The following is a 13,293-nucleotide window of genomic DNA, read 5'->3' as shown; positions in this document are numbered from 1 at the left end:
TTTCTGGGGGTTATGCACAAAGCAGGGATAAGTGGGGTTTCTGGGTGCTATGCACAAAGCAGGGATACGTGAGGTTTCTGGGGGTTATGCACAAAGCAGTGATAAGTGGGGTTTCTGGGGGTTATGCACAAAGCAGGGATACGTGAGGTTTCTGGGGGTTATGCACAAAGCAGGGATAAGTGGGGTTTCTGGGAGCTATGCACAAAGCAGTGATAAGTGGGGTTTCTGGGAGCTATGCACAAAGCAGTGATAAGTGGGGTTTCTGGGAGCTATGCACTAAGCAGGGATACGTGGGGTTTCTGGGGGTTATGCACAAAGCAGTGATAAGTGGGGTTTCTGGGAGCTATGCACAAAGCAGTGATAAGTGGGGTTTCTGGGAGCTATGCACAAAGCAGTGATAAGTGGGGTTTCTGGGAGCTATGCACAAAGCAGTGATAAGTGGGGTTTCTGGGGGTTATGCACAAAGCAGTGATAAGTGGGGTTTCTGGGGGTTATGCACAAAGCAGTGATAAGTGGGGTTTCTGGGGGTTATGCACAAAGCAGTGATAAGTGGGGTTTCTGGGGGTTATGCACAAAGCAGTGATAAGTGGGGTTTCTGGGGGCTATGCACTAAGCAGGGATAAGTGGGGTTTCTGGGTGCTATGCACAAAGCAGGGATACGTGGGGTTTCTGGGGGTTATGCACAAAGCAGGGATAAGTGGGGTTTCTGGGTGCTATGCACAAAGCAGTGATAAGTGGGGTTTCTGGGAGCTATGCACAAAGCAGTGATAAGTGGGGTTTCTGGGAGCTATGCACTAAGCAGGGATAAGTGGGGTTTCTGGGGGCTATGCACAAAGCAGTGATAAGTGGGGTTTCTGGGAGCTATGCACAAAGCAGTGATAAGTGGGGTTTCTGGGTGCTATGCACAAAGCAGTGATAAGTGGGGTTTCTGGGGGCTATGCACTAAGCAGGGATAAGTGGGGTTTCTGGGTGCTATGCACAAAGCAGGGATACGTGGGGTTTCTGGGGGTTATGCACAAAGCAGGGATAAGTGGGGTTTCTGGGTGCTATGCACAAAGCAGGGATACGTGAGGTTTCTGGGGGTTATGCACAAAGCAGGGATAAGTGGGGTTTCTGGGAGCTATGCACAAAGCAGTGATAAGTGGGGTTTCTGGGAGCTATGCACAAAGCAGTGATAAGTGGGGTTTCTGGGAGCTATGCACTAAGCAGGGATAAGTGGGGGTTCTGGGGGCTATGCACAAAGCAGTGATAAGTGGGGTTTCTGGGAGCTATGCACTAAGCAGGGATAAGTGGGGTTTCTGGGGGCTATGCACAAAGCAGTGATAAGTGGGGTTTCTGGGAGCTATGCACAAAGCAGTGATAGGTGGGGTTTCTGGGTGCTATGCACAAAGCAGTGATAAGTGGGGTTTCTGGGGGCTATGCACTAAGCAGGGATAAGTGGGGTTTCTGGGTGCTATGCACTAAGCAGGGATAAGTGGGGTTTCTGGGTGCTATGCACAAAGCAGTGATAAGTGGGGTTTCTGGGTGCTATGCACAAAGCAGTGATAAGTGGGGTTTCTGGGTGCTATGCACAAAGCAGTGATAAGTGGGGTTTCTGGGTGCTATGCACAAAGCAGGGATAAGTGGGGTTTCTGGGAGCTATGCACTAAGCAGTGATAAGTGGGGTTTCTGGGAGCTATGCACTAAGCAGCGATAAGTGGGGTTTCTGGGAGCTATGCACTAAGCAGCGATAAGTGGGGTTTCTGGGGGCTATGCACTAAGCAGTGATAAGTGGGGTTTCTGGGTGCTATGCACAAAGCAGTGATAAGTGGGGTTTCTGGGTGCTATGCACAAAGCAGTGATAAGTGGGGTTTCTGGGAGCTATGCACTAAGCAGGGATAAGTGGGGTTTCTTGGTGCTATGCACAAAGCAGTGATAAGTGGGGTTTCTGGGAGCTATGCACTAAGCAGTGATAAGTGGGGTTTCTGGGTGCTATGCACAAAGCAGTGATAAGTGGGGTTTCTGGGAGCTATGCACTAAGCAGTGATACGTGGGGTTTCTGGGTGCTATGCACTAAGCAGTGATAAGTGGGGTTTCTGGGTGCTATGCACAAAGCAGTGATAGGTGGGGTTTCAGGGGGCTATGCACAAAGCAGTGATAAGTGGGGTTTCTGGGGGCTATGCACAAAGCAGTGATAAGTGGGGTTTCTGGGGGCTATGCACTAAGCAGGGATAAGTGGGGTTTCTGGGTGCTATGCACAAAGCAGTGATAAGTGGGGTTTCTTGGTGCTATGCACTAAGCAGGGATAAGTGGGGTTTCTGGGTGCTATGCACTGAGCAGTGATAAGTGGGGTTTCTGGGTGCTATGCACAAAGCAGTGATAAGAGGGGTTTCTGGGGGTTATACACAAAGCAGTGATAAGTGGGGTTTCTGGGTGCTATGCACAAAGCAGTGATAAGTGGGGTTTCTGGGTGCTATGCACTAAGCAGGGATAAGTGGGGTTTCTGGGGGCTATGCACAAAGCAGGGATAAGTGGGGTTTCTGGGTGCTATGCACAAAGCAGTGATACGTGGGGTTTCTGGGGGTTATGCACTAAGCAGTGATAAGTGGGGTTTCTGGGTGCTATGCACTAAGCAGGGATAAGTGGGGTTTCTGGGTGCTATGCACAAAGCAGTGATAAGTGGGGTTTCTGGGTGCTATGCACAAAGCAGGGATAAGTGGGGTTTCTGGGAGCTATGCACTGAGCAGTGATAAGTGGGGTTTCTGGGTGCTATGCACAAAGCAGGGATAAGTGGGGTTTCTGGGGGTTATACACAAAGCAGTGATAAGTGGGGTTTCTGGGTGCTATGCACAAAGCAGTGATAAGTGGGGTTTCTGGGTGCTATGCACTAAGCAGGGATAAGTGGGGTTTCTGGGTGCTATGCACTGAGCAGTGATAAGTGGGGTTTCTGGGTGCTATGCACAAAGCAGTGATAAGTGGGGTTTCTGGGTGCTATGCACAAAGCAGTGATAAGTGGGGTTTCTGGGTGCTATGCACAAAGCAGTGATACGTGGGGTTTCTGGGGGTTATGCACTAAGCAGTGATAAGTGGGGTTTCTGGGTGCTATGCACTAAGCAGGGATAAGTGGGGTTTCTGGGTGCTATGCACAAAGCAGTGATAAGTGGGGTTTCTGGGTGCTATGCACAAAGCAGGGATAAGTGGGGTTTCTGGGAGCTATGCACTGAGCAGTGATAAGTGGGGTTTCTGGGTGCTATGCACAAAGCAGGGATAAGTGGGGTTTCTGGGGGCTATGCACTAAGCAGGGATAAGTGGGGTTTCTGGGAGCTATGCACTGAGCAGTGATAAGTGGGGTTTCTGGGTGCTATGCACAAAGCAGGGATAAGTGGGGTTTCTGGGTGCTATGCACAAAGCAGGGATAAGTGGGGTTTCTGGGAGCTATGCACTGAGCAGTGATAAGTGGGGTTTCTGGGTGCTATGCACAAAGCAGGGATAAGTGGGGTTTCTGGGGGCTATGCACTAAGCAGGGATAAGTGGGGTTTCTGGGTGCTATGCACAAAGCAGGGATACGTGGGGTTTCTGGGGGCTATGCACTAAGCAGGGATAAGTGGGGTTTCTGGGTGCTATGCACAAAGCAGTGATAAGTGCTTTTAAGTGATATAAATGCCTTTATAGCGTGATACTACCTGCTGTGAGATTCACAAAACAGTGATAACACCGCAGTATTGTGCTATAATGGCTTTTTATCCCACTTAAAAGCACTTATCACTGCTTTGTGAATCTCATAGCAGACAGTATCACGCTATAAAGGCATTTATCTCACTTAAAAGACTTAGCACTGCTTTGTGAATCCCACAGCAGGCAATATCACTCTATAATGATTTTTATCTCACTTAAAAGCACTTATCACTGCTTAGTGCATAACCCCCTAAGTGTCAGCATCTCGTTAAGCGCAAACGGCCACATCCAGAGCTCAACAACATAACGAGAAGTTTTTGTCCGGAAAGGGCATTGCGCCAACTATAGTGCTAATTATAAGGCTAAGTATTGTGCTAATTATAGTGCTAAGTATTGTGCTAACTATAGTGCTAACTTTTGTGCTAATTATAGTGCTAACTATTATGCTAACAATTGTGCTAATGAGATGCAAAAACAACCCCACTCACGTGGTCCGTTAAAGTAAACGTCGGAATTTAACGAGATGATATTCGAAGCCGCGCTCCAGGTTGCATTTAAAAAAAATTTAATTATAGGTTTGAAGCGGGGGTCTCCGGTGCTGAACTGCGGGGACCCCCTGCTTCCTGAGATACCGACCTCCATAGGGGGCACCGGTATCTGTGCAGGCAGCAGCTCCGATGGGGCTGTGGGCTAACCTAATGGGGGCTTAAAATGCCCTGCATCTTGGGGACCAATAGGAAGCCACGAGGTCATCCCTTGTGGCTTCCTATTGGTCCCCGTGCGATGCGGGATATGGATATATAAAATGAAGACTCTAGTCCCAGGGGTCTTAATGAAGCGATCGATGTCTGGTCTCTTTATTAACCTGCACGCCTTGGGCGGTGATGCATCTTCATTCTTATCTTGTTGACCATCTTAACATTTGAATAAAAATAATTTTAGTATTTTAATATTTTAAAAAAAATGAAGTTTTTTTTTAAAGAAAATGATTATTATTGTCTTCAGTCAAATATCACTTGATATGGAGGTTATTTGATCTTATTTGAACTAAAATATTTTCTTTCTCTAACTGGGACAATTTAATATAAATTGCGTGTTCCTCTATTAATATTAGTGACTTCTTGTAGAAGTCATACACTGTCTGATTTAAGTTTATCTCTAAACCATCCGAAAAGTTTTTTCATAATTTTTTTTTCATCATTCATGATTTCATCTTTCTAAGTATATATTCGATATCTAGCTCACTTTTTTCATTGTATTGTTGTTAGTTATTACACATATAAATGTCTTTTACTAACATTTAGAGGTGTGTGAGAGAGACAGGCAGACACAGACAGAACTGAAAGCCCTGGGAGATGAGACTGTGTCAGCGATGTGAGCTAGGAGTGGTGTGTGAGAGACACAGGCAGACACAGACAGAACTGGAAGCCCCGGGAGATGAGACTGTGCCAGTGATGTGAGCTAGGAGAGGTGTGTGAGAGACACAGGCAGACACAGACAGAACTGCAAGCCCTGGGAGATGAGGCTGTGCCAGCGATTTGAGCTAGGAGAGGTGTGTGAGAGAAACAGGCAGACACAGACAGAACTGGAAGCCCCGGGAGATGAGACTGTGCCAGTGATGAGAGCTAGGAGAGGTGTGTAAGAAACAGGCAGACACAGACAGAACTGGAAGCCTCGGGAGATGAGACTGTGCCAGCGATGTGAGCTAGGAGAGGTGTGAGAGAGACACAGGCAGACACAGACAGAACTGGAAGCCCCGGGAGATGACTGTGCCAGCGATGTGAGCTAGGAGAGGTGTGTGAGAGACACAGACAGAACTGGAAGCTCGGGAGATGAGACTGTGCCAGCGATGTGAGCTAGGAGAGGTGTGTGAGAGACACAGGCAGACAGACCTGGAAGCCCCGGGAGGTGAGTCTGTGCCAGCGATGTGAGCTAGGAGAGGTGTGTGAGAGACACAGACAGAACTGGAAGCCCCAGGAGATGAGACTGTGCCAGCGATGTGAGCTAGGAGAGGTGTGTGAGAGAAACAGGCAGACACAGACAGGACTGGATGCCACGGGAGCTGAGACTGTGCCAGCGATGTGAGCTAGGAGAGGTGTGTGAGAGACACAGGCAGACACAGACAGGACAGGAAACATCGGGAGATGAAACTATGCCAGCGATGTGAGCTAGGAGAGGTGTGAGAGACACAGACAGAACTGGAAGCCCCGGGAGATGAGACTCTGCCAGCGATGTGAGCTAGGAGAGGTGTGTGAGAGACACAGGCAGACACAGACAGAACTGGAAGCCCCGGGAGATGAGACTGTGCCAGCGATGTGAGCTACGAGAGGTGTGAGAGACACAGGCAGACACAGACAGGACTGGGAGCCCCGGGAAGTGAGACTGTGCCAGAGATGTGAGGTAGGAGAGGTGTGTGAGAGACACAGACAGAACTGGAAGCCCCGGGAGATGAGACTGTGCCAGCGATGTGAGCTAGGAGAGGTGTGTGTGAGAGACATAGACAGAACTGGAAGCCCCGGGAGATGAGACTGTGCCAGCGATGTGAGCTAGGAGAGGTGTGTGTGAGAGACACAGACAGAACTGGAAGCCCCGGGAGATGAGACTGTGCCAGGGATGAGAGCTAGGAGAGGTGTGTAAGAAACAACCATACACAGACAGAACTGGAAGCCCTGGGAAATGAGACTGTGCCAGCGATGTGAGCTAGGAGAGGTGTGTGAGAGACACAGGCAGACATAGACAGGACTGGAAGCCTCAGGAGATGAGACTATGCCAGTGATGTGAGCTAGGAGAGGTGTGAGAGACACAGGCAGAACTGGAAGCCCCGGGAGATGACACTGTGCCAGCGATGTGAGCTAGGAGAGGTGTGTGAGAGACACAGGCAGAACTGGAAGCCCCGGGAGATGAGACTGTGTCTGTGATGTGAGCTAGGAGAGGTGTGTGAGAGACACAGGCAGACACACACAGAACTGGAAGCCCCGGGAGATGAGACTGTGCCAGCGATGTGAGATAGGAGAGGTGTGTGAGAGACACAGGCAGAAACAGACAGAACTGGAAGCCCCGGGAGGTGAGACTGTGCCAGCGATGTGAGCTAGGAGGTGTGTGTGAGAGAGACAGTCAGACACAGACAGAACTGGAAGCCCCGGGAGATGAGACTGTGCCAGCGATGTGAGCTAGGAGAGGTGTGTGAGACACAGGCAGACACACACAGAACTGGAAGCCCCGGGAGATGAGACTGTGCCAGAGATGTGAGCTAGGAGAGGTAGAAGATGAAACACACTTCCTGCTGTGTTGCACACAATACTCTGAAGTGAGGAGTGCCCACCTAGAGAAACTCACAGCTCTTATCCAGAACTTTAATAATATAGAGGAGAACCAAAAAATAGCGATCCTCGTGTAGAAGATGAAACAACAGCAGGACTGGCTGCACACTATATCAGTACCTGGCACAGGCTGAGAGACGCCCACTAACCCCACATCCCTGTGTGAAACTGTTACCCATGTACAGTGTAACTATTATACCTACCCCCTGTTATACATGTACTGTGTAATCATTATACCCTACCCCCTGTTATTCATGTACTGTGTAATCATTATACCTACCCCGTTATTCATGTACTGTGTAATCATTATACCTACCCCCTGTTATTCATGTGTACTGTGTAATCATTATACCCTACCCCCCGTTATTCATGTACTGTGTAATCATTATACCCTACCCCGTTATTCATGTACTGTGTAATCATTATACCCTGCCCCCCGTTATTCATGTACTCTGTAACCATTATACCTACCCCCGTTATACATGTACCATGTAATCATTATACCCTACCCCCCGTTATACATGTACCATGTAATCATTATACCCTACCCTGTTATTCATGTACTGTGTAATCATTATACCCTACCCCCTGTTATTCATGTACTGTGTAATCATTATACCTACCCCGTTATTCATGTACTGTGTAATCATTATACCTACCCCCCGTTATTCATGTACTCTGTAACCATTATACCTACCCCCTGTTATACATGTACTGTGTAATCATTATACCCTACCCCCTGTTATTCATGTACTGTGTAATCATTATACCCTACCCCCTGTTATTCATGTACTGTGTAATCATTATACCCTACCCCCTGTTATTCATGTACTGTGTAACCATTATACCTACCCCCTGTTATTCATGTACTGTGTAATCATTATACCCTACCCCCCGTTATTCATGTACTGTGTAATCATTATACCCTACCCCGTTATTCATGTACTGTGTAATCATTATACCCTGCCCCCCGTTATTCATGTACTCTGTAACCATTATACCTACCCCCGTTATACATGTACCATGTAATCATTATACCCTACCCCCCGTTATACATGTACCATGTAATCATTATACCCTACCCCCTGTTATTCATGTACTGTGTAATCATTATACCTACCCCCTGTTATTCATGTACTGTGTAATTATTATACCTACCCCCTGTTATTCATGTACTGTGTAACTATTATACCCTACCCCCTGCTATTCATGTACTGTGTAATCATTATACCCTACCCCCTGTTATTCATGTACTGTGTAATCATTATACCTACCCCCTGTTATTCATGTATGTGTAATCATTATACCCTACCCCCCGTTATTCATGTACTGTGTAATCATTATACCCTACCCCCCGTTATTCATGTACTGTGTAATCATTATACCCTTCCCCCTGTTATTCATGTACTGTGTAATCATTATACCCTACCCCGTTATTCATGTACTGTGTAATCATTATACCCTGCCCCCCGTTATTCATGTACTCTGTAACCATTATACCTACCCCCGTTATACATGTACCATGTAATCATTATACCCTACCCCCCGTTATACATGTACCATGTAATCATTATACCCTACCCTGTTATTCATGTACTGTGTAATCATTATACCCTACCCCCTGTTATTCATGTACTGTGTAATCATTATACCTACCCCCTGTTATTCATGTACCATGTAATTATTATACCTACCCCCTGTTATTCATGTACTGTGTAATCAATATACCCTACCCCGTTATTCATGTACTGTGTAATCATTATACCCTACCCCCTGTTATTCATGTACTGTGTAATCATTATACCCTACCCCGTTATTCATGTACTGTGTAATCATTATACCCTGCCCCCCGTTATTCATGTACTCTGTAACCATTATACCTACCCCCGTTATACATGTACCATGTAATCATTATACCCTACCCCCCGTTATACATGTACCATGTAATCATTATACCCTACCCTGTTATTCATGTACTGTGTAATCATTATACCCTACCCCCTGTTATTCATGTACTGTGTAATCATTATACCTACCCCCTGTTATTCATGTACCGTGTAATTATTATACCTACCCCCTGTTATTCATGTACTGTGTAATCAATATACCCTACCCCGTTATTCATGTACTGTGTAATCATTATACCCTACCCCCTGTTATTCATGTACTGTGTAACTATTATACCCTACCCCCTGCTATTCATGTACTGTGTAATCATTATACCCTACCCCCTGTTATTCATGTACTGTGTAATCATTATACCCTACCCCCTGTTATTCATGTACTCTGTAACCATTATACCCTACCCCCTGTTATTCATGTACTGTGCAATCATGATACCTTACCCCCTGCTATTCATGTACTGTGTAATCATTATACCCTACCCCCTGCTATTCATGTACTGTGTAACCATTATACCTACCCCCTGTTATTCATGTACTGTGTAATCATTATACCCTACCCCCCGTTATACATGTACTGTGTAATCATTATACCCTACCCCCTGTTATTCATGTACTGTGTAATCATTATACCCTACCCCCTGTTATACATGTACTGTGTAATCATTATACCCTACCCCGTGTTATTCATGTACTGTGTAACTATTATACCCTACCCCCTGTTATTCATGTACTGTGTAACCATTATATCTACCCCCTGTTATACATGTACTGTGTAATTGTTATACCCTACCCCGTTATTCATGTACTGTGTAATCATTATACCCTACCTCGTTATTCATGTACTGTGTAATCATTATACCCTCCCCGTTATTCATGTACTGTGTAATCATTATACCCTACCCCCTGTTATTCATATAATGTGTAATCATTATACCTACCCCCTGTTATTCATGTACCGTGTAATCATTATACCCTACCCCCTGTTATACATGTACTGTGTAACCATTATACCCTACCCCCTGTTATTCATGTACTGTGTTATCATTATACCCTACCCCCTGTTATACATGTACTGTGTAATCATTATACCCTACCCCCTGTTATACATGTACCGTGTAATCATTATACCCTACCCCTGTTATTCATGTACCGTGTAATCATTATACCCTACCCCCTGTTATACATGTACTGTGTAATCATTATACCCTACCCCCTGTTATTCATGTACTGTGTAATCATTATACCCTAACCCCTGTTATTCATGTACTGTGTAATCATTATACCCTTCCCCCTATTATTCATGTACTGTGTAATCATTATACCCTACCCCGTGTTATTCATGTACTGTGTAACCATTATACCCTACCCCCTATTATTCATGTGTACTGTGTAATCATTATACCCTACCCCCTGTTATACATGTACTGTGTAATCATTATATCCTACCCCGTTATTCATGTACTGTGTAATCATTATATCCTACCCCCTGTTATACATGTACTGTGTAATCATTATACCTACCCCCTGTTATTCATGTACTCTGTAACCATTATACCTACCCCCTGTTATACATGTACTGTGTAATCATTATACCTACCCCCTGTTATTCATGTACTCTGTAACCATTATACCCTACCCCCTGTTATTCATGTACTGTGTAATCATTACACCCTGCCCCCTATTATTCATGTACTGTGTAATCATTACACCCTACCCCCTAGTACTCATGTACTGAGTAACTATTATACCCCACACCCTATAATTCATGCTTTGGCAATACGGAAATGTTCTTACGTCATGCCAATAAAGCTGATTTCATTTGATTTGAGAGAAACAAAGGGGAGGGAGAGAGACAAAGGGGTGGGAGAGAGAAAGAGAAGGGAATGAGAAAGGAGGGTAGGAGAAAGGTGGGGGTGAGGAAAGGTGGGGGTGGTGGCAGGTGTGAGAGAGAGAGAGGACAGAGAGAGAAAGGTGAGGGTGAGAGAAAAGGAGGGAGAGATAAGGGGGCAAGAGAGGTAGAGTGAGTGGGAGGGAGGAGAGAGTTCTATAAATTGGGGGGGGGGGGAGTTGGTGGAACTTGCCCCGACGCAGAGACACCTGGTTGCGCCTCTGCACGAGCTCCTTTGCGAAATCTAGGTTCACAGGTTCGGTTCCCTTCATACGTAAATAAACATAAAGCATTTTATCGTTATTACCAAGGTTTGTTCCTGGGAGTTGTAAACTTTCTTTTTGATGGAGCGACTCAGGTGGTTGCAGAGAGTTACGACACTGTACGAGAGCTGTGAAAACAAACAAACAAACAATATTACATAGAATGGACAAACCAGGGACGCCCACCAACGCTCCACTTCTACTGCTCCACTGCACATATCCCCACACTGACTTCCCATATCCTCTACCTCACTCACCGCTCCACTTCTACTGCTGCACTGCGCATATCCCCACACTGGCTTCCCATATCCTCTACCTCACTCACCGCTCCACTTCTACTGCTCCACTACACATATCCCCACACTGGCTTCCCATATCCTCTACCTCACTAACCTCTCCACTGCGCATATCCCAAACTGGCTTCCTATAGCCTCTACCTCACTCACCGCTCCACTTCTACTGCTCCACTGCACATATCCCCACACTGACTTCCCATATCCTCTACCTCACTCACCGCTCCACTTCTACTGCTCCACTGCGCATATCTCCACACTGGCTTCCCATATCCTCTACCTCACTCACCGCTCCACTTCTACTGCTCCACTGCGCATATCCCCACACTGGCTTCCCATATCCTCTACCTCACTCACCGCTCCACTTCTACTGCTCCACTGCACATATCCCCACACTGGCTTCCCATATCCTCTACCTCACTCACCGCTCCACTTCTACTGCTCCACTGCGCATATCCCCACACTGGCTTCTTCCCATATCCTCTACCTCACTCACCGCTCCACTTCTACTGCTCCACTGCGCATATCCCCACACTGGCTTCCCATATCCTCTACCTCACTCACCGCTCCATTTCTACTGCCCCACTGCACATATCCCCACACTGGCTTCCCATAGCCTCTACCTCACTCACATCTCCACTTCTACTGTTCCACTGCGCATATCCTCACACTGGCTTCCCATATCCTCTACCTCACTCACCGCTCCACTTCTACTGCTGCACTGCGCATACCCCCACACTGGCTTCCCATATCCTCTACCTCACTCACCTCTCCACTTCTACTGCTGCACTGCGCATATCCCCACACTGGCTTCTTCCCATATCCTCTACCTCACTCACCGCTCCACTTCTACTGCTCCACTGCGCATATCCCCACACTGGCTTCCCATATCCTCTACCTCACTCACCGCTCCACTTCTACTGCTCCACTGCGCATATCCCCACACTGGCTTCCCATATCCTCTACCTCACTCACCGCTCCACTTCTACTGCTCCACTGCACATATCCCCACACTGGCTTCCCATATCCTCTATCTCACTCACCTCTCCACTTCTACTGCTCCACTGCGCATATCCCCACACAGGCTTCCCATATTCTCTACCTCACTCACCGCCCCACTGCGCATATCCCCACACTGGCTTCCCATATCCTCTACCTCACTCACCGCTCCACTTCTACTGCTCCACTGCACATATCCCCACACTGGCTTCCCATATCCTCTACCTCCCTCACCGCTCCACTTCTACTGCTCCACTGCGCATATCTCCACACTGGCTTCCCATATCCTCTACCTCACTCACCGCTCCACTTCTACTGCTCCACTGCGCATATCCCCACACTGGCTTCCCATATCCTCTACCTCACTCACCGCTCCACTTCTACTGCTCCACTGCGCATATCCCCACACTGACTTCCCATATCCTCTACCTCACTCACCACTCCACTTCTACTGCTCCACTGCACATATCCCCACACTGGCTTCCCATATCCTCTACCTCACTCACCGCTCCACTTCTACTGCCCCACTACACATATCCCCACATTGGCTTCCCATATCCTCAACCTCACTCACTGCTCCACTTCTACTGCTCCATTGTGCATATCCCCACACTGGCTTCCCATATCCTCTATCTCACTCACCTCTCCACTTCTACTGCTCCACTGCGCATATCCCTACACTGGCTTCCTATATCCTCTTCCTCACTCACCGCTCCACTTCTACTGCTCCACTGCGCATATCCCCACACTGGCTTCCCATATCCTCTACCTCACTCACCGCTCCACTTCTACTGCTCCACTGCGCATATCCCTACACTGGCTTCCTATATCCTCTTCCTCACTCACCGCTCCACTTCTACTGCTGCACTGCGCATATCCCCACACTGGCTACCCATATCCTCTACCTCACTCACCGCTCCACTTCTACTGCTCCACTGCGCATATCCCCACACTGGCTTCCCATATCCTCTA

General features: G+C 47.3%; 1 protein-coding gene across 2 annotated transcripts in view; it reads right to left on the bottom strand.

Annotated features, from left to right (window-relative positions):
- DAPK2 (death associated protein kinase 2) overlaps window positions 1-13,293 on the bottom strand; it is a 128,253-nt gene that overhangs the window by 7,463 nt on the left and 107,497 nt on the right. For both annotated transcript variants that reach the window (XR_012788971.1, XM_075576092.1), the window contains exon 10: window positions 11,074-11,157. Coding sequence is in view for 1 of the 2 variants with exons in the window: in XM_075576092.1 (XP_075432207.1) it covers window positions 11,074-11,157 (84 nt within the window). In the remaining variant the exon portion in view is untranslated. The remainder of the gene's footprint in view (window positions 1-11,073; window positions 11,158-13,293) is intronic.

The sequence above is a fragment of the Ascaphus truei genome, chromosome 18, assembly GCF_040206685.1.
Source record: "Ascaphus truei isolate aAscTru1 chromosome 18, aAscTru1.hap1, whole genome shotgun sequence".
Classification (NCBI taxonomy): domain Eukaryota; kingdom Metazoa; phylum Chordata; class Amphibia; order Anura; family Ascaphidae; genus Ascaphus; species Ascaphus truei.
This window is presented reverse-complemented; position numbering and strand designations above follow the sequence as displayed.